The sequence below is a fragment of the Canis lupus genome, chromosome 1, assembly GCF_011100685.1.
Source record: "Canis lupus familiaris isolate Mischka breed German Shepherd chromosome 1, alternate assembly UU_Cfam_GSD_1.0, whole genome shotgun sequence".
NCBI classification, from domain to species: Eukaryota; Metazoa; Chordata; class Mammalia; order Carnivora; family Canidae; genus Canis; species Canis lupus.
Genome location: NC_049222.1, coordinates 103,466,291 through 103,488,161, shown reverse-complemented (window position 1 = coordinate 103,488,161; position 21,871 = coordinate 103,466,291). Strand labels below are relative to the sequence as shown.

The 21,871-nt window shown below is 40.6% G+C and overlaps 1 protein-coding gene across 1 annotated transcript; it reads left to right on the top strand.

Moving 5' to 3' along the window:
* Window positions 1-4,931: 4,931 nt before the first annotated feature.
* FCAR (Fc fragment of IgA receptor) lies at window positions 4,932-15,930 on the top strand. The gene is given in 5 exon segments (XM_038525528.1): window positions 4,932-4,959; window positions 13,332-13,469; window positions 13,472-13,582; window positions 13,585-13,617; window positions 15,767-15,930. Coding segments are annotated over 5 exon segments (474 nt in total).
* The last annotated feature ends 5,941 nt before the right edge of the window (window positions 15,931-21,871 follow it).

Sequence of the window (21,871 nt, the reverse complement as noted above, 5' to 3'; positions counted from 1 at the left end):
TTCATCTATAAGTCTCCTTTTTGGTGGGGTCTTTGTCTGGTTTTGGAATTAAGGTGATGCTGGCCTCATAGAACGAGTTTGGAAGTACTCCATCTCTTTCTATCTTACCAAACAGCATTAGTAGAATAGGTATGGATTCTTCTTTAAACGTTTGATACAATTCCCCAGGGAAGCCATCTGGCCCTGGACTTTTGTGTCTTGGGAGGTTTTTGATGACTGCTTCAATTTCCTCCCTGGTTATTGGCCTGTTCAGGTTTCCTCTTTCTTACAGTTCCAGTTTTGGTAGTTTGTGGTTTTCCACAAATACATCCATTTCTTCTAGATTGTCTTATTTATTGGCTTATAGCTGCTCATAATATGTTTTTAAAACCATTTGTATTTCCTTGGTGTTGGTGGTGATCTCTCCTTTCTCATTCATGATTTTATTATTTTGAGTCTTTTTCTCTTCTTTTTTAATAAGGCTGGCTAATGGTTTATCTATCTTATTAATTCTTTCAAAGAACCAACTCCTGGTTTTGTTGATCTGTTCCACAGTTCTTCTGGTTTCTATTTCATTGAGTTCTGCTCGAATATTTATTAACTGTCTTCTACTGCTGGGTGAAGGTTTTATTTGCTGTTCCTTCTCCTGCTCCTTTAGGTGCAAGGTTAGCTTTTGTATTTGAGTTCTTTCCCGTTTGGGGATGGAGGCTTGTATTGCGATGTATTTCCCCCTCAGGACTGCTTTTGCTGTATCCCAAAGATTTTGAACAGTTGTATTTTCATTCTCATTAGTTTCCATGAATCTTTTTAATTCTTCTCTAATCTCCTGGTTGACCCTTTCATCTTTTAGCAGGATGGTCCTTAACCCACGAGTTTGAAATCTTTCCAAACTTCCTCTTGTGATTTAGTTCTAATTTCAAAGCATTATGGACTGAAAATATGCAGGAGACAATCCCAATCTTTGGTATCTGTTAAGACCTGATTTGTGACCCAGTATGTGGTCTATTCTGGAGAAAGTTCCATGTGCACTTGAGAAGAATGTGTATTCAGTTGCGTTTGGATGTATAGTTCTGTAAATATCTGTGAAATCCATCTGGTCCAGTGTATCATTTAAAGCTCTTGTTTCTTTGGAGGTGTTGTGCTTAGAATACCTGTCGATTGTAGAAAGCGCTACGTTCAAGTCACCAAGGATAAGTGTATTGTTATCTAAGTATGTCTTAACTTTGGTTATTAACTGATTGATATACTTGGCAGCTCCCACATTAGGGGCATAAATATTCAGCATTGTTAGGTCCTCTTGTTGGATAGATCCTTTAAGTATGATATAGTGTCCCTCTTCATCTCTTACTACAGTCTTCAAGATAAACTTTAGTTTATCTGATATAAGGATGGCTACCCCTGCTTTCTTTTGAGGACCATTTGAATGATACATGGTTCTCCAACCTCTGTGATCTGCACAGCTCGGGGCCACCCGGCGGCAGGAGCGTCCAGGCTGTCCTGGGCCCTCCCGGCCTCTGCCTGTCCCGGGGGAAGCGCCGGATCTTGGGCTGTGTCCCCCCGGCGCCCCAGGTTCCGGGGCCTGCGCCACTGGAATCGCGCTCCCGGGGCGCTGTGAGCTTGGAGCCGCCTCGGAGCTGCTCCTGGCCCAGCCTGGCGCGCGCTGTAGCCCTTTAGGGAGCTTGGCCTGCCGCGGTGTGTGGTGTGCTCTCCCCCAAGGGCCCCGTCCTCTGTTAGTGCCCTTGGGAGCCTGAGAGCATCCTCGCCCTCCTGGGATCCTGTTCGAACTCCCTGCAAGCGCCTTTCCATCTGGGAAGATTGGTGAAGCTCCTGCTTCTCTGGGCCGGGGCTTTCATGTCCTGGGGGCACTCGCCTTGTGGCCTTAGCCTGGCTTCTCACGGGGGCCCCTCCCCCTTGGATGCTTTTTTATTTCTTTTTTTTTTTTTCCGGCTTCCTACCTTGATAGAAGCACGAACTCTTCTCACTGTAGCATTCTGGCTGTTCTCTCTTTAAATCTCAGGCCAAATTCGTAGGTTTTCAGCATGATTTGAAAGTTATCTAGGTAATTTGGTGGGGACAGGTGACTTGGGGACCCTACTCTTCCACCATCTTGCCCCCTTCCTCCAGCATCTGACTCTTGATCTCAACTCGGGTCTTGATCCTGAGATTGTGATTTCAGGTTCTCTGTTGGGCTCCATGTCAGTCATGGAACCTATTTAGAAAAGAAAGGGAAAAACTTAATAGAATAAAAGGAGGCATACATGCCTGTTGGGGTCGCCAGTGAGGTGCACACACATCTCGATCACACTCCATTGTGAAAGACTGCGAATCCAGGACTCCCACCTCTGCATACGGTGCATTCACACGACTCCTTGATGTTGGCCATGATGGGAGTGTTTACACCAAAGAAATGGGCAAATGTCATGAATGACAGCTGTTTAAAAATGATGAATTCTTAGAGCCAGTGTAGAAGCTCATACCAGGCTGTCACTTCAAACACCCCAGAGCTCACTCAAACTGATGGTATTTCTGGAAAATGATACATGTGCTGTTGGATGAGTAGAGAAGATCTCTATGCGTCCAGAAAAAATTTAAGGAATGGTATTCCATCACTGTTTCCAGGTAGACCGTATTTTTACCTCATCCATTCAAATATTCAGAAACAGATTCTGTGTTCCACTCAGAACACAAATATACTTCCAAGATTATGGTTAATAAAAATAAAGGAGAGAAGCGCCTGGGTGGCTCAGCAGTAGGGCGTCTACCTTTGACTCAGGTCGTGATCCTGGGGTCCTGGGATGGAGTGCTGCATCAGGCTCCCTGTGGGGAGTCTGCTTCTCCCTCTGCCTATGTCTCTGCCTCTCTCTCTCTCTCTCTGTCTCTCATGAATAAACAAATCAAATATTTAGAAAAATAAAAATAAGGGAGAATGTGTATATACATAAAAGTGGACCAGTCCGTGAAGGGGTATGTAGGTATGGGTTCGCACCTGGGACAAGAATGCAGTCTCATGTCATAGGAATGAGAAAGGTGAGAATCAGTCAGAGAAAATCAATATTGATAGGGAGGTAAATTACCAGCTTCATTGCACAAAAGCCCTCTCCAGGCAAGAAATATTCTCTCCACACATTTCCTACATGCAAGCCACATTTACTCCTCTGGACCTTCTCAACACACTGTTTCCTCAGGGTAAGCTCCAGATTTTCTTGCATAATTTCCCTCACTCAGTCATGAGGACCTGTCTTGCTGAATGGCTGGCTTCTCTCTCTCATATTTATGTCCTGGCTGCACCAGCAAGTCTTCTCTGACTTGCTGAGCTTGAAATAGCTGCATCCTGAGAACCCTCAAGATCTAAGCAGACATGACAACACAATGAGATTCTCCACTGCGTAATCGTGACTTTTGGAGGCTAGAGTTTGTGGAGAAAGAAGTTGTGGAGGTCAGGGTAATATGAATTCACCCTGGGATCCCTGCATGTCCATCCTCCTGCATTTATTAAGAAGATGTGATCCTGTGAGACCATCACAAAACTGAGAATTTCTCCTTAATCATCTCTCTTGGACTCTAACTTCTTTTGCGATGGTCTGAGGGTATCAGCTATTCCTGAGAGTCAAAAATAGAGCCTGTTGGTGAGGAGATATAGGAATGCTTAAATAATCCCATCCCTCATGTCCAGGAAGTCTCTGAAACTAACTAAAGCCATCTCAATCCCTTGAGGTGAGCATCTCTGGTGTCTCACCTTCCATCTAATTGAGAGGCCAATATAAACATCTGAGGCTTCATTTTGTCCCGAGAATGAGGAACATGGAGGAGTGAAATGCAGGTCTGTCTTTCATTTCTGCATACCAGCCAGCTCCTTCTGCTCCCTGACTTATGATTATATATTTCCTCAGCACTTTCTAGTCTTCAGTCTAGCAATCTATTATTTAAGGGATAACATGATGGAGTCTCTGCAACCCACCATGCAATCTATCTGGAGTAAGGATTACCACAGCTAACATAAATTCCAATTACTCATTCAGTTTGTCATCTGGATAGGGTGGATAAAGAAGATGTGATATATTATACACACACGCACACACACACACACACACACACACAATGGAATATTACTCCACCATCAGAAAGAATGAATTCTTATCATTTACATCAATTTGGATAGAAGTGGAGGGTATTATGCTAAGCAAAATTAGTCAATCAGAGAAGGACACTTATGTGTTTTCACTCAAATGGAGAATATGAGAAACAGCACAGAGGATCATAGGGGAAGGGAGGGAAACTGAATGGGAAGGTATTAGAAATGGAGAAAAAAACATGAAAAACTCTTAACTTTAGGAAACAAACTGAGCATTGCTAGAGCAGAGGGTTTTGAGGATTGGGCAGCTGGGTGATGGCCATTAAGGAGCGCACGGGATGTGATGAGCACTGTGTGTTCTAAGCAACTGATAAATTATTGAACTCCACATCTGAAAGTAATGATGTAGTATATGTTATCTCATTAAATTTAAATAAAAAATAGATAGGGTGATTGATAAGAAATGAAAAAAAATGTGTTGTTCTATACAGTCCTGGAGGAGAAGCTTTGCTAAAGAGGGCCATTACCCCAGGTACCCCATGTACTGTAGACTATGTGGAGGGGTCCCCTGAAATCATCCTCCATTCCCTTCTGCCTGGAGGAGATGCCTCAGGGAGGATGAGCCAGCTCCTGTCCTTACCTGTCACCACCAGGGCCAGGAGGTCACCCTGCTATGACCAGCTGTTCCTGCTCTGATATGCACACTCAAATTGCCCTGCATCATGTGGGTTCATGGATTCAACGGAGTAAGCCCTTGTTGCTAGAATCCTGTGAGATCTTCACAGACAAGGATCCAGAGACCCTCTCTTTATACAGAGAGTAGACATCAGCCTGCAGAGACGCCTGACACCAGATGGTCACAGGCCTCTCCTCACTGACCATGGGGGCTCGGTCAGCCCAGATGGAGGGTTTGGGGAGGGTCTCTGGAAAGGAAACAGATAGGGAGTTGCAAGGGTGCCCTTCTCCCCTCATTTTTCCACCTGTCACACCAAGGCCCCTCTCACACTAGTCACAATCAGCCCTGACATTCTCTGCACCCCCAGCTGTCCAGGGGTTGTTGGGCAGAAGCAGGTAGTCTGGGGAGGACTCATCTGCCTATCCTCCATCCTTCAGCTCCAACACAGCCCTGGATGTGTCCTAATTACAAAACATGTACCAACTACAATGTAAAGGGTTGAGGACAGTCATTTAGATGTTTGTAGGGTTCCCATATTTCATGGGAAGGGGGAAAATACTACTTCTAGCCTGACCAAGTAAACTTAGGTATGTATATGATGTCTAGACAGCCACTTAAAGACACCCAAACCCCAACAGGGACATGAAATTGGAATACCAAAAATATTTCTTGAAGCCAAGAAAAGGCAGAAAATGGAAATAGAAGAACAAGCAAAAGAGAGGATGAGCAAAAATAAAATAATGAATCTGATTACAATCTCTTCACTAATTACATTATATATATATAAATGATATAAACACAACACTTAAAAGACAAAGATTGTAAGATGAGTTTAAGAAAAACAAGTGTAAACAAGAATCTGCTATTTGCATTCTATAAGAAATTCACTTCATTTTTTTTAAATAATAAATTTATTTTTTATTGGTGTTCAATTTGCCAACATACAGAATAACACCCAGTGCTCATCCCTTCAAGTGCCCACCTCAGTGCCCATCACCCATTCACCCCCACCGCCCACCCTCCTCCCCTTCCACCACCCCTAGTTCATTTCCCAGAGTTAGGAGTCTTTATGTTCTGTCTCCCTCTCTGACATTTCCTACCCATTTCTTCTCCCTTCTCTTCTATTCCCTTTCACTATTATTTATATTCCCCAAATGAATGAGAACATATAATGTTTGTCCTTCTCCAATTGACTTATTTTACTCAGCATAAGAAATTCACTTCAAACATAATCATGTAAATAGGTTAAAAGTAAAAGAATGAACAACGTGACTGAGCTTTGAAAACACTGTGCTAAGAAATCCAGACACAAAATGACTGGAAAATATCAGAGAGAGTGACAGAACATGAGAGACTCCTAACTCTGGGAAATGAACAAGCGGTAGTGGAAGGGGAGGCGGGCAGGGGGATGGGGTGACTTGGTGACAGGCACTGATGGGGGTACTTGGGATGAGCACTGGGTGTTATACTATATGTTGGCAAATCGAATTTAAATTTAAAAACTTACAAAAAAAAAAAAAAAAGAAATCCAGACACAAAGGTCAATATTGTGTGATTCCACTTATAGGAATCAAATATACAAATTCAAGAGACAAGCCTTGGAATAGAGATTGACAGGGGCTGGTGACAAAGGCACATGGGAGTGACTATGTAATGGGTAGGGAATCTCTGTTGGGGTAATAAGAATATTCTGGAAATGGAAAGTGGTGATGTTTGTCTAATATGGTACATGTACTTCATGCCACTGAATTACATACCTTAGTAATGTTTAACATGGTAAATTGTGTGTAATATATATTCAACCACATTGAAAAAGTAGAAGGAAGAAAAGTTGTGCTATAGAAACTATTTTAAAAAATTTAAGTGGTTGAAAGAGCTTCCAATTGCTGCCATCACAAATGACCACAAACTTGGTGTCTTCAAACAACATAAATTTATTCTCTTATAATTCTGGAGGTCAGAAGTGCAAAACCGGTCTCATGAGGGAGACATTCACCTAGTTCATCTGTATCCAGAACCAGAAGCCTGATGCAATGGACTTGTAAATATTGCCCACGTATCCAGTAATTCTGGAAAACCCTGGTAATACATCTTTATATTATATTTTTAATTTTCTATGCACACAATGGTGTAATCACACAGCAATGCAAGTATTATTCTTATCTATTTCAATGCTTATCACTTTGTCTTGCTTCACTGGATTGGTTGGCATCTCCAATTAAATGCATAGAATGCTGTGCTGAATAGATGGTCATAGGAAAGATACTTGGATCCTTCCCCATCACAGAGAGTAGGACTTCAAGTTCTTCCCTTGAAAGATGATGTCTAGGTGCTGATTGCCAACAATACCTTCATCAATTGAAGGAAACCCCCTTCATTTCTGACAAGTTTTTCTTTTCATTAGGAATTGATGTGTTTTATCAAAAGGTTTATATCTGTTGAGATTAATTTTTCTTAATGTTTAAATTTTAATTAAGGGAGGGGGGCAAGATGGCAGAAGAGTAGGGGTCCTCAACTCACCTGACCCACACACTTCCCTAGATAACTTTCAAAACAACCTGAACACCTATGAATTTGACCTGAGACTTAAAGAGAGAAGATCTGGAATGTTACAGTGGAAAAGATTTCACTTCCAATAAGGTAGAAAAGCGAAAAATAAAATAAAAAAGAATAAAGTAAGGGAGAGAAACCACAAGTAGCCAGGCTAAAGCAGTGAACGGCTCTGGGACAGGAACCAGAGCCCTAGAGAAGCAGGAACTTTAAAAATCCACACAGTTTTCCCTAACAGAAAAATGATTAGCAAGGAAGTTGGGCAGAATTGCAGGAGGGGCAGTGAAGCCTCAAGATTCCCAGAGTCACTAGAAGAGGAGAAGCAACCAGGGTAAAGCTCACCCCAAACCGTGGTCAGATTATCAGTAAAGGGCTGGAGTGCCACAGCCCTCCAGGACATTTGGGAGAAACCAATAGGTTAGGTGGCCAGGCTCTGGACAGAGGTGGCTTATCCTATTCCCTTCAAGAGAGGCTGTCCCCAGGAGCACAGGTCCAGCAGCACAGGGTCCCAGATCCAGGGTGCCCAAGCAGACAAAGCCAGCCATCCTCCATTCCCCCCTGGGACAGGCAAAAGTGGGGAGGACACAAGAAAGCGAGAACTTTTCTGCAACTGGGCACCCCGCAAACTATGGAGATCAATGCACCAACACCTGCCCCCTGGAGCATCTAGGCCAGTGTGGACTGGGAGACTACAGTTAGTTACTCACAGGGAGCTGACTCCAGACCTGGAAATTTAGCCAACACCATTGTTGTTTTTCCTCTTTGTTTCACCTTGTGCCTGGGAGAGGTGGGGCCTCTAGAGAACAAAGGCCTCACAGGATAAACAACTCACTTTGAGCCCAGCACCTGGCAAGGGGCAGGGCATTTACCCCCCAGGCACAACAACTGATTCTCAGAAGACCCCTCCCCCATACCAGCTGGAAGGACAAAGGAAGAGCAGGTTTATTGACCAAGCAGCGTTGGGAACCTCCAGGACTGAGGGAAAATAGGATGTAGAACTACAGGGTCCCTTTTTCTCATTTTTTTCTCATTTTTTCTTTTTTTTTCTTTTTCCATTATGATTCATTTTTATATCAAACTAAAAATCTCCAATATTTTTTCTCTTTTCTCACCTTAACTACAATGTTTTACCAATCCTTCATTTTTAAGTTTTTCCTTTTTGGGTTTTTTTTTTTTGTGTGTTTGTGTATTTTTTTATTGGAGTTCAATTTGCCAACATATAGCATAACACCCAGTGCTCATCTCGTCAACTGCCCCCCTCAGTGCCCAGCACCCAGCCACCCCATCCCCCCACCCATCACCCCCTCCACTACCCCTTGTTCATTTCCCAGAATTAGGAGTCTCTCATGTTCTGTCACCCTCTCATATATTACCCACTCATTTTCTCTCCTTTCCCCTTTAATCCCTTTCACTATTTTTTATATTCCCCATATGAATGAAACCATATAATTTTTGTCCTCTGATTGACTTATTTCACTCAGCATAATACCCTACCAGTTCCATCCACATCGAAGCAAATGGTGGGTATTTGTTATTTCTAATGGCTGAGTAATATTCCATTATATTATATTATATTATATTATATTATATTATATATATACCATAAATTCTTTATCCATTCATCTTTTGATGGACACTGAGGCTCCTTCCACAGTTTGGTTATTGTGGACATTGCTGCTATAAACATTGGGGTGAAGTTGTCTTGGTCTTTCACTGCATCTGTATCTTTGGGGTAAATCCCCAGCAGTGCAATTGCTGGGTTGTAGGGTTGCTCTATTTTTAACTCTTTGAGGAACCTCCACACAGTTTTCCAGAGAGGCTGTACTAGTTCACATTCTCTCCAGCAGTGCAAGAGGGTTCCCCTTTCTCCACATCCTCTCCAACATTTGTTGTTTCCTGTCTTGTTAATTTTCACCATTCTCACTGGTGTGAGGTGGTATCTCATTGTGGTTTTGATTTGTATTTCCTGTTGGCCTTTTTGACTTTCATATTTCTACACTTACATGTTTTATTTTTTATTTTTTGGTGTGTAACTCCATCCTTTATTTTGATGGGAATTAAAAGATGAATGCACAAAAATTCATTATGAATATATTTTAATGGGCACACAATATATAAAAATGTAATCTGTGACATTAATAACATAAAGTTAGGGGGTTGACCTGTAAAAGTAGAGTTTTTATATGTGATTGAAATTAAGTTACTTCCAATTTATATTACTATGTTATAATATCAGGATGCTATATGTATTCCCCACCATAGCCACATAGAAAATATCTCTAGAATATATACAAAAGGAAAAAGAAGATAATGAAAATATATAACAACAACAAAAATCAACTAAATACAAATGAGGATAGTAATGGAAGAAATGAGGAACCAAAAAAGCTATAAAACATACAGAAAACAACAAAATCCTAAAGCAAATACTTCCCTGTCAGTAATTACTTTAAATATAAATGGATTAAACACCCAAATCAAATACATAGATAGTCAGAGTGGATTAAAAAACAGTATCCAACTTTATGCTGTCTACAAGAGACTTATTTTATTTTTTTAATAATAAATTTTTTTCCATTTTTTTAATAATAAATTTATTTTTTATTGGTGTTCAATTTGCCAACATACAGAATAACACTCAGTGCTCATCCCTTCAAGTGCCCGCCTCAGTGCCCATCACCCATTCACCCCCACTCCCCACCCTCCTCCCCTTCCACCACCCCTAGTTCGTTTCCCAGAGTTAGGAGTCTTCATGTTCTGTCTCCCTTTCTGATATTTCCTACCCATTTCTTCTCCCTTCCCTTCTATATGTTCTCATTCATTTGGGGAATATAAATAATATAAATAATACTTAAATGTTTTAGATGTATTTTTCACTTCTGGATTCCCTTCAACATAGTCAATTTAATTTTGGTAGATATGCAAGACATGGGTATTTGTTTTTTGTTGTTTCTGCCTCGTTTTGAAATACAATGGTGGAAGTTAGCTTCTTCTAAAACACTACCAACATACACCCAGAACAAAGGGGAACACCTTGCTGGATCATTCTGTGTGATTATATTCTCCCTTTCTTCCCATTCTTACCCCCACCCCCGTTATCTTCTTTATGTTTTTGTGGTCAATGTTAGGGCTTTATATAAGTATTACTGATTTATATAAATTTGGGGTTGAGCATCTTCTAACATACAGAGCAAAATAAACTTAGAACCAAGAGGATCACCCTCTACAAGCCCTCAGGTAGACTACATTCTCTCTCTACTACCACTTACTCACCACCACCATTCCCCCTTTTTTGTGTTTTCTTTTTTTATTGCAGTTCTATTAGTGAACATATAGTATAACACCCAGTGCTCATCCTATCAAGTGCCCATCTCAGTGCCTGTCACCCAGTTACCTCATCCCCCCACCCACTTCCCCTTCCACAACCCTTTGTTCATTTCCCAGATTTAGGAGGCTCTCATGGTTTGTCTCCCTCTGTAATTTTTCCCACTCATTTTCCCTCCTTTCCCTTATAATCCTTTTCATTATTTCTTATCTTTATGTTATTTCTATTTCTTTTTCTTTTTTCATCTTCTTTGTTTTTGGCTTTGGCTTTTAATTTTTACTTCTTTGTTTTAAAATTGTTTTTTCACTTTAGTGAACCTTTATTTTATTTTATTCTGTTCTTCTTTTTCTTTTATTTTCTGGTCTCTGACCTCTTCAGAATCATCTAGGGTATATTTGGCTTCGGTCATGGTTGAGATTTTTGACTCATCCCTCTCATACATACACTCTGCACTGGACAAAAAGACTAGAGGAAGAAATAACCACAGAAAAAAAAAGAAATGAAAAAAGTACTCTCTGCCACAGAGCTACAGAATTTGGATTTCAGTACAATGTCAGATTTTCAATTCAGAAGTACAATTATAAAACTACTGGTGTCGGGATCCCTGGGTGGCACAGTGGTTTTGCGCCTGCCTTTGGCCCAGGGAGCGATCCTGGTAGACCCGGGTTCGAATCCCACGTTGGGCTCCCGGTGCATGGAGCCTGCTTCTCCCTCTGCCTATGTCTCTGCCTCTCTCTCTCTGTGACTATCATAAATAAATTTAAAAAAAAAACGCTGGTGTCAATGAAAGTCCTAGAGGAGAACACAGGCAACACTCTTTTTGAACTTGGACACAGCAACTTCTTGCAAGATACATCTACGAAGGCAAGGGACACAAAAGCAGAAATGAACTCTTGGGACTTCATCAAGATAAAAAGCTTCTGCACAGCAAAAGAAACAGTCAACAAAACTAAAAGACAACCTACAGAATGGGAGAAGATATTTGCAAATGACCTACCAGATAAAGGGCTAGTTTCTAAGATCTATAAAGAATTTATTAAACTCAACAGCAAAGAAACAAACAATCCAATCATGAAATGGGCAAAAGACATGAACAGAAGTTTCACAAAGGAAGACATAGACATGGCCAACAAGCACATGAGAAAATGCTCTGCATCACTGGCCATCAGGGAAATATAAATCAAACCCACAATGAGATACCACCTCACACCAGTGAGAATGGGGAAAATTAACAAGGCAGGAAACAACAAATTTTGGAGAGGATGTGGAGAAAGGGGAACCTTCCTGCACTGTTGGTGGGAATGTGAACTGGTACAGCCACTCTGGAAAACTGTGTGGAGGTTCCTCAAAGAGTTAAAAATATATCTGCCCTATGACCCAGCAAATGCACTGCTAGAGTTTTACCCCAAAGACACAGATGCAGTGAAACACCAGAACACCTGCACCCCAATGTTTATAGCAGCAATGTCCACAATAGCCAAACTGTGGAAGGAGCCTCAGTGTGCATCAAAAGATGACTGGATAAAGAAGATGTGGTATACGTATACAATGGAATATTACTCAGCCATTAGAAACGACAAATACCCACCATTTTCTTCAATGTGATTGGAACTGGAGGATATTATGCTGAGTGAAGTAAGTCAATTGGAGAAGGACAAACACTATATGGTCTCATTCATTTTGGCAATATGAAAGGGAACAAAGGGGAAAGGAGAGAAAATGAGTGAAAATATCAGTGAGGATGATAGAACATGAGAGACTCTTAACTCTGGGAAACGAACAAAGGGTAGTGGAAAGGTAGGTGGGCAAGGAGTTGGGGTGACTGGGTGTCAGGCACTGAGGGGGGCATTTGATGGGATGATCACTGGGTGATATGCTATATGTTGGTAAATTGAACTCCAATAAATAAATAAATAAATAAATAAATAAATAAATAAATAAATTTTTTAAAAGAAGACATACACATGGCCAACAAGCACATGAGAAAATGCTCCACATCACTTGCCATCAGGGAAATACAAATCAAACCCACAATGAGATACCACCTCATACCAGTGATAATGGCAAAAATCAACAAGACAGGAAACAACAAATTTTGGGGAGGATGTGGAAAGGGGAACCCTCTTGCACTGTTGGTGGGAACGCAAGCTGATGCAGCCACTCTGGAAAACTGTGTGGAGGTTCCTCAAAGAGTTAAAAATAAAGCTACCTATGACCTGGCAATTGAACTGCTGGGAATTTACCCCAAAGATACAGATGCAGTGAATCACTGGAACACCTGCACCCCAATATTTATAGCAGCAATGCCCACAATACCCAAACTGTGGAAGGAGCCTTGGTGTCCATGAAAAGATAAATGAAAATGTGGTCTATATATACAATGGAAGATTATTCTACCATTAGAAATGATGAATACCCACCATTTGCTTCAACATGGATGGAACTGGAGGGTATTATTTTGAGTGAAATAAGCCAATCAGAGAAGGACAAACATCATATGGTTTCACTCATATGGGAAATATAAAAAATAGTGAAAGGGATTAAGGGGAAAGAGAGAAAATGAGTGGGAAAAATCAGAGAGGGTGACAGAACATGAGAGACTCCCCAGTGCTATACTATATGTTGGCAAATCGAACTTCAATTTAAAAAATAAAAAGAAAAGGGTGGGGGTGATGATAACAGGGAAAGGAAGAAAAACCTTGCTAATAGCTTACTCTCTTCTCTTTTAGGTTTCTACGACAAACCCTTCCTCTCTGCTGCCCAGAGCGCCTTGGTGAAGCTAGGGGAGAAGATCTCATTACAGTGAAATTCAGCACACATCCCACTTGATATATTTTCACTGACCAGGGAAGGAGGATCCACCCTTTCATAACCCAAAATGGGGAACATCAAGGCACCTTTATTCTAGGTCCTGTGAACCAAAGCTTCTCAGGGAACTACAGGTGCTATGATTGGCACAGTGGCAGCCCTTATGTGTGGTCAGCCCTAGTGATGCCCTGCAGCTTGTGGTCACAGGTAGGTGCACCCCAACCCAGCCCTGTGTCCTTCTCCTCAGGGCCTTCACATCCAGCAGGAATGCAAAGAGATGCACTGAGAAAGAACAGTGGGGCAGTAGAGACTGCAAAGAAAGACTTTCATCCACACCCCATTCAACTTCCACATCCTCTCCTAGAGTTCTCCAGACAGTGCCTTTTAAAAATATTTGGTCCACCTGCACCCCGATGTTTATAGCAGCAATGTTCACAATAGCCAAACTGTGGAAGGAGCCTTGGTGTCCATCGAAAGATGAATGGATAAAGAAGATGTGGTTTATGTATACAATGAAATATTACCTAGCCATTAGAAATGACAAATACCCACCATTTGCTTCGATGTGGATGGAACTGGAGGGTATTATGCTGAGTGAAATAAGTCAATAGGAGAAGGACAAATATTATATGGTCTCATTCATTTGGGGAATATAAAAAATAGTGAAAGGGAATAAAGGGGAAAGGAGAAAAAATGAGTGGGAAATATCAGAAAGGGAGACAACATAAAGACTCCTAACTCTGGGAAACGAACTAGGGGTGGTGGAAGGGGAGGTGGGTGGGGGGTGTGGGTGACTGGGTGATGGGCACTGAGGTGGACACTTGACGGGATGAGCACTGGGTGTTATTCTGTATGTTGGCAAATTGAACACCAATAAAAAATAAATTTATTTAAAATAATAATAATAATAATAATAAATAAATAAATAAAAATATTTGGTCCAGGGAACATGTGTGCTCAGGGGTTGAGTGTCTGCCTTTGGCTCGGGTCGTGATCCCAGGGTCCTGGGATCGGTCTCACATCAGGTTCCTCATGGGGATCCTGCTTCTCCTTCTGCCTATGTCTCTGCCTCTCTCTGTGTCTCTCATGAATAAATAAATAAAATCTTTAAAAAATATATTTGGTTTGTTAAGAATAGAGTGACCAATGTTCAGAATCACATCAAGGAGCATTGTTGAGACAATAGATCCCAGACCCCACCTCAAACTAACCCACTTCTCATCTTCACATGCTTAGTTGTATCTGGAAACCCTTAAACTAATCTTCAGTACTAGGCTCCACTCTGAGTGATCGGCTGGTAACTTACAGCTTGTGAGAAGAATTCTAAAAACTCTAACACAAGCCACATTATCATAGTGTTTGCATCTCTCTGCTCAGCAGAAGACAGGTTACAGCAAAGGGAAGCGACTGCTAATCACTGAACAGGGAAACCACATTAATCTCTCATGCCCACCTTGTCTGGGTCACTCAACAAACTGAGCACAAATACTAGTCATGGCAGTGTAAGATCATACAGGCTAGAGTGCTCTTTTAATTTAACAATGCATGGATAATTAGGCATTGATGGAGAAGGAGTGAATTTATTAGTCTTTTTCTTTAGAGCAGATAGTCACCGTATTTTGTTTTAGAAATCATCTAATCCAGTATCAGGATACTACCACCCTGTATTATTTTCTTAAACTCAAAATATTTTGCACTTTGCAATTAGGAACTAATTTGAAATTCCAAATCCATTTGAAATTAATTTCTGTATTTTAACAAGAGAGAGTTACTATGATTTCTGAGCATTGTCATCTCACAGTATTTTATTACATCCTTGAAAGGACATAGGCCCAGAAAGTCCATATAACAAATAAAGAAATGTGTTTAAAGATTCAGAGAACAGCAATGTCTAGTAAACAGTCATACAATAGTGGAGATACATTTTACCTAAAAGTATCTGAAAATTTTCTCCAAGCTGCTTCCCAGATATGAATAGTGCTATCCTTTTTCACGTATGAAAGAGGAACACAAGTCATATGTGAGATGAAGAAAATGTAGAGGAGAAAATTTAGGGTTCTGAATATGTGGAGGTGTTGTAAGGATATGACTAGACTTTCAGGGAAATCACCACATAAAGAGGGAATGAAAAGCAAATACAACATTCACATGATCACCTCCTTTGCAGTTCACAAGACTCCCCCTTGGACCCAGGCTCAAAGATTAAGTATGGTGCTCATGAATGCATAAGCTTGTTGAGGAGGGGTTCTGACTGTAATCACAAATAGGGAAATGAGTTCCCCTTTCAGGGCTCTGGGGTTGGGATGAAATGGAACATGACCAGTGATTGCTCATCTCCTTTGAATTATGTCTGTAGATCTAGTGAACCAAGATTACACGATGGGGAATTTGATCTGAATGAGTGTAGCTGGGCTGGCTCTCCTGGCCATACTGGTTGAAAATTGGCATAGTCATCACGCTCCAAACAAGGAAAACTGGCCAGATTTTCCTGAACTGAGCCAGAGTAAACAGGAATGTTAGACAGAATGGACTTTTGGACAAACTCCTAACACCCACAAGGTAGATACCTGTCAGTGAAGCAGAAGTGAGTCAGCACTGTGGAGTCCTGCAGAGCTACTGGGAGAACAAAAGAGAATGAGGCACTAAGAATTTTGGATCCACTTTCAAACCAATCCAATGGTATTTTCTTATACATATCTGGTATCGTTGTACACCACCTTTCTAGATGTTGGTGAGAAAATTCTTGGTATAGTCTTGGCTTAACTCATTTCCTGTGATAAAAAGCATGAAAAAGAATTCTCAGTTCTCATTGCTATTTTTCTCCCAGCCTCTGTAAGAAGATCTGGCTCAAAACTTCATTCTGTCTTGAATTTAGCAGCAAAACCAGATCCCCTCATATCCTTCTAGGTAAAACCTTAACACTTAGAATTCCACTCATTATTAATACTACTAATTAATTATTAACACTGTCCACTCATCATACCATATATTCCATGACATATGTGCTTCTGGTGTCCCATCACCTAGTCATGTTTTCCCCATTGTTAAGAAACTAACATTTTTTCTTTTTATTTATTTGTTTAAAATAAATTAATTAACATAGTGTGTTATTAGTTTCAATGGTAGAGTTTAGTGATTTATCAGTTGCATGTAACACCCAGTGCTCATCACATCAAGTGCCCTCCTTAATGCCCATCACTCAGTTACCCTATTTCCCTATCCTCATCCCCTCCAGCAACCCTCAGTTTGTCTCCTATAGTTAAGAGTCTCTGTGGTTTATCTCTCTCTCTGATTTCATCTTATTTTATTTTTCCCTAGCTCCTTCCGTTCCTTTTCATAGCTCCTTCTGCTATGTTCATCTGTTTTGTTTCTTAATTTCCACTATGAGTGAAATCATGATGCTTGTCTTTCCCTGATTGACTTATTTCACTTAGCATAATACCCTCTAATTCCATCCACATCATTGCAAATGGCAAGGGGATGGATTGAGTGGGTGCCTGGGCAGTGAGGGGAGTACTTGATGGGAGCACTGGGTGTTAGACTATGTGTTGGCAAATCAAACTCCAATAAATAAATATATATATATATATATCATATATATATGATATATATGATTTCATTCTTTTCAATGGCTGAGCAATATTCCATTGTATATATGTAACATTTCAAAATGTCTCATGTCTCTAATGCAAAGTCAATAGACTAGTGAAAATAGCTCCAATAAGCATCTCCTCTGTGAATTTTCAATAGACTGGTTAGTCTATTGATCCATCCCTTTGTAGTATTTATCATGAGGTCTACAAGGCATAAAATATTATAAATATTTAGTGAGATTATGAATGAATAAGTTGATGAGAAAATGTTAGTGATTGGGCCAGACAAAACTATGAGTAAGTGCCACAGTTTCAGAGGATGGCTAATCAGAGACTTTACAGCAGAGCCAGGATGCAATGGGGCTGGATCCTGACAGAGGGATAAGATTAGCCTCACACGCTTGGTTTTTTCCACATAAGAGCCTTGTTTGGAAAGCATACTATAACCTTGGGAATAAAAGCATCCTCCCATCCTAGGAAAAGACTATATTATCCTGTAGCCATGATGACAAGGAGCCACCAGAACCAATTTTTCACCCATTGTCAAGGAGCACTCACCTCAGTGAAAATGCCTTGGCAATTCAACCAATCAGCTCCTTGCATTTAAATATCAGCCAATCAGAAACAAGTTTACTCCCGTAAACATACCTTGAATGGCAGCCAATCAGAGTCCCCCTCAAAAAAACATTTTTACAGATGATACCAAACTACAAGAGGCCCTGAGAAACCACATTTCCCAAAAACCCTGTCTAGGGTCATCTGTAGGCTCTGCTCAGAGGCTCAAAGACACCAGACACCATGTCTGGCCAGCATCACTCTCCCTCAACATAGCAAAAATAAATTCTGCTTTGCCTTTTTTTTATTTCAAGGACTGAATGGTGAGTGCATTAGCCTCTGATAGTTCATATATTGGGTTGATTTAGGTTACCCCTAAGGCTTGGCTTAGGGGAAGAGTATGGGGACTTATATACCAGGACCTTCACTTCTATGTTAGGCTTTATGCTAGTCACTTCATTTATAGGAGCATACTTCAAGGCTGTGAATTTTATTCTATTCAATCCACCTCTCATGTGAGCAAACAGACACTCACAAATGATATGATTTGATGAGCACCTGCTGGATCAGTTGGTAAAGCATGAGACTCTTGATCTTGAGGTTGTGAGTTTGAGTCCCACACTGGGTATAGAGACTACTTAAGAGTAAATAAACAAAAACTTTAAAATGTTATGATTTGAATAATGATACAAATATATGGATTCTGTTTCAGTTTGGGATGGTGGTGATGGTCCCAAAACAGTGTGAATGTGCTTAATGACACTGAACCATACAAAAAAAAATGGTTAAAATGAAACCCTATCTGTCAAGCAACAATTCCCCTTGGGGGTATAGAGTTTAAGTATTGAAAGATGAAAAAGTTCTGGAGCCTCACTTCACAACAGTGTGAATGTACTGCACACTACTGTACAATTGGTAAAGATGGTAAATTTCATGTTATATTTTTTTACTACAATAAAGAAAAATTTTTAAATAGTTAAAATGATAAAAAAATTATATATATTTTTTACTACAATTTGTGAAAAGCTCTTAGTTCTTTGTGGTCTGTAGAGACTGAAAGTAGATTACTGGTTTCCTGGGGCTGGCAGAGTGAGGGGAAAATAGGCATCAATGACCAGCAGGCATGGGGTTTCTTTTTGTGGTAGTAAAAAAAATTTTTAATTACATTGTGGTAACGGTTGAGCAATTCTGTGAATATACTAAAAATCATTAAATTATACACTCTAAGTGGGTAAATTGTATGGTGTGTGAGTTATATCTCAAAAAGTTTTTTTAAGTGCCAAAAAATGAATAAATTGTTAGTGACATACTGGGTGTTGCTCACCCTTTAAGTGATTGAGTGATGGTTTGAAATCCATCATCTCCAACATGGCTTACAGTCTCTAAACAGAGATTGTCCCAGGAGTATGAGTGTGAGCCTAAGAAGACTTTATGAGAAACCAGAAACAAACTTCGTGAAGAGGATGGTATGGTTTACCATAGTATGTGGTGTCCAAGGAAGACGCTGAAGGTTGAGGGGCATATCCCCCTAAAGCAATCATACAACACCTCTAATTAGCTGGATAAAACATGCCATTTACTTAACTTCTTCATACCTCAGTTTCTTTAAAAAAAAGATTTTATTTATTTATTCATGAGACAGAGAGAGAGAGAGAGAGAGAGAGAGGGAAAGGCAGAGACACAGGCAGAGGGAGAAGCAGGCTCCCTGCAGGGAACCCGATGTGGGACTTGATCCTGGGACCCCAGGATCACGCCCTGGGCTGAAGGCAGATGCTCAACCACTGGGCCACCCAGGCATCCCATACCTCAGTTTCTTGTCTGCAAACTGAGGGGATAAATGCTACCAACTTCACTGGGTTATCATGAGGTTTCAAAGAGTTAGTTAATGGTTGCAAACAACACAAAACAAAGCCTGATACATAGTAAACAATTTCAAGACTGGATAACACAAACCATACCTTCAAAGATGATTCTGTTGGACTCCTGAGTGGCTCAGTGGTTGAGCATCTGCCTTTGGCTCAGAGTGTGATCCCGGGATTCTGGGATGGAGTCCTGCATCAGGCTTCCTATGGAGAGCCTGCTTCTCCCTCTGCCTATGTCTCTGCCTCTCTCTCTCTGTCTCTCATGAATAAATAAATAATCTTTTTTTTTAAGCCACAATAATCAAAACAGTGTGCTATTGGCCAAATAATAGACAAATAGATCAATGGAACTGAGTAGAGACCCCAGAAATAGAACCCACATAAATATAGTCAACTGATTTTTTCTCAAGTTTGTTTGTTTGTTTATTTATATAATCTGTACACCCAATGTGGGTCTCAATCTCACAACCTTGAGATCAATAGTCACACACTCCGCTGAGCCAGCCAGGTGCCCCATAGTGATGTCTTTTCAGATACAACACCAAAGATACAAACTATGAAACAATCAAACTTCAAGAAATAAGCTGAACTTTATTAAAACTAAAAACTTAAAAAGAACACTAATAAAAAAAACAATGTCAAGGGAATTATAAGACAAACTACAGACTGGAAAAAAAATATTTTTATTTTAAAATTTTTTATTTATTTATTTTATTTTTTATTAGAGTTCAATTTGCCAACATATAGCATGACACCCAGTGCTTATCCTGTCAAGTGCCCCCCTCAGTGCCTATCACCCAGTCACCCCAAACCCTCGCCCACCTTCCTTTACACTACCTCTTGTTCATTTACCAGAGTTAGATGTCTCTCATATTTTGTCACCCTCACTGATATTTTCACTCATTTTCTCCCCTTTCCCCTTTATTCCCTTTCACTAATTTTTATATTCCCCAATGGATGAGACCATATAATGTTTGTCTTCGTCCTTCTCCAATTGACTTACTTCACTCGGCATAATACCCTCCAGTTCCATCCATGTCGAAGCAAATGGTGGGTATTTGTCGTTTCTAATGGCTGAGGAATATTCCATTGTATACATAGACCACATCTTCTTTATCCATTCATCTTTCGATGGGCACCGAGGCTCCTTCCACAGTTTGGCTATTGTGGACATTGCTGCTATAAACATCGGGGTGCAGGTGTCCTGGCGTTTCACTGCATTTGTATCTTTGGGGTAAATTCCCAGCAGTGCATTTGCTGGGTCGAAGGGCAGATCTATTTTTAACTCTTTGAGGAACCTCCACACAGTTTTCCAGAGTGGCTGCACCAGTTCACTCCCACCAACAGTGCAGGAGGGTCCCCCTTTCTCCACATCCTCTCCAACATTTGTTGTTTCCTGCCTTGTTAATTTTCCCCATTCTCACTGGTGTGAGGTAGTATCTGATTGTGGTTTTGATTTGTATTTCCCTGATGGCCAGTGATGTGGAGCAATTTCTCATGTGCTTGTTGGCCATGTCTATGTCTTCCTTTGTGAAACTTCTGTTCATGTCTTTTGCCCATTTTATGTTTGGATTGTTTGTTTCTTTGCTGTTGAGTTTAATAAGTTCTTTATAGATCTTGGATATTAGCCCTTTATCTGATAGGTCATTTGCAAATATCTTCTCCCATTCTGTAGGTTGTCTTTTAGTTTTGTTGACTGTTTCTTTTGCTGTGCAGAAGCTTTTTATCCTTTTTTTTAATTTATTTTTTATTGGTGTTCAATTTACTAACATACAGAATAACCCCCAGTGCCCGTCACCCATTCACTCCCACTCCCCGCCCTCCTCCCCTTCTACCACCCCTAGTTCGTTTCCCAGAGTTAGCAGTCTTTACGTTCTGTCTCCCTTTCTGATATTTCCCACACATTTCTTCTCCCTTCCCTTATATTCCCTTTCACTATTATTTATATTCCCCAAATGAATGAGAACATATAATGTTTGTCCTTCTCCGACTGACTACTTCACTCATCATAATACCCTCCAGTTCCATCCACGTTGAAGCAAATGGTGGGTATTTGTCATTTCTAATAGCTGAGTAATATTCCATTGTATACATAAACCACATCTTCTTTATCCATTCATCTTTCGTTGGACACCGAGGCTCCTTCCACAGTTTGGCTATCGTGGCCATTGCTGCTATAAACATCGGGGTGCAGGTGTCCCGGCGTTTCACTGCATCTGTATATTTGGGGTAAATCCCCAACAGTGCAATTGCTGGGTCGTAGGGCAGGTCTATTTTTAACTCTTTGAGGAACCTCCACACAGTTTTCCAGAGTGGCTGCACCAGTTCACATTCCCACCAACAGTGTAAGAGGGTTCCCTTTTCTCTGCATCCCCTCCAACATTTGTTGTTTCCTGCCTTGTTAATTTGCCCCATTCTCACCAGTGTGAGGTGGTATCTCATTGTAGTTTT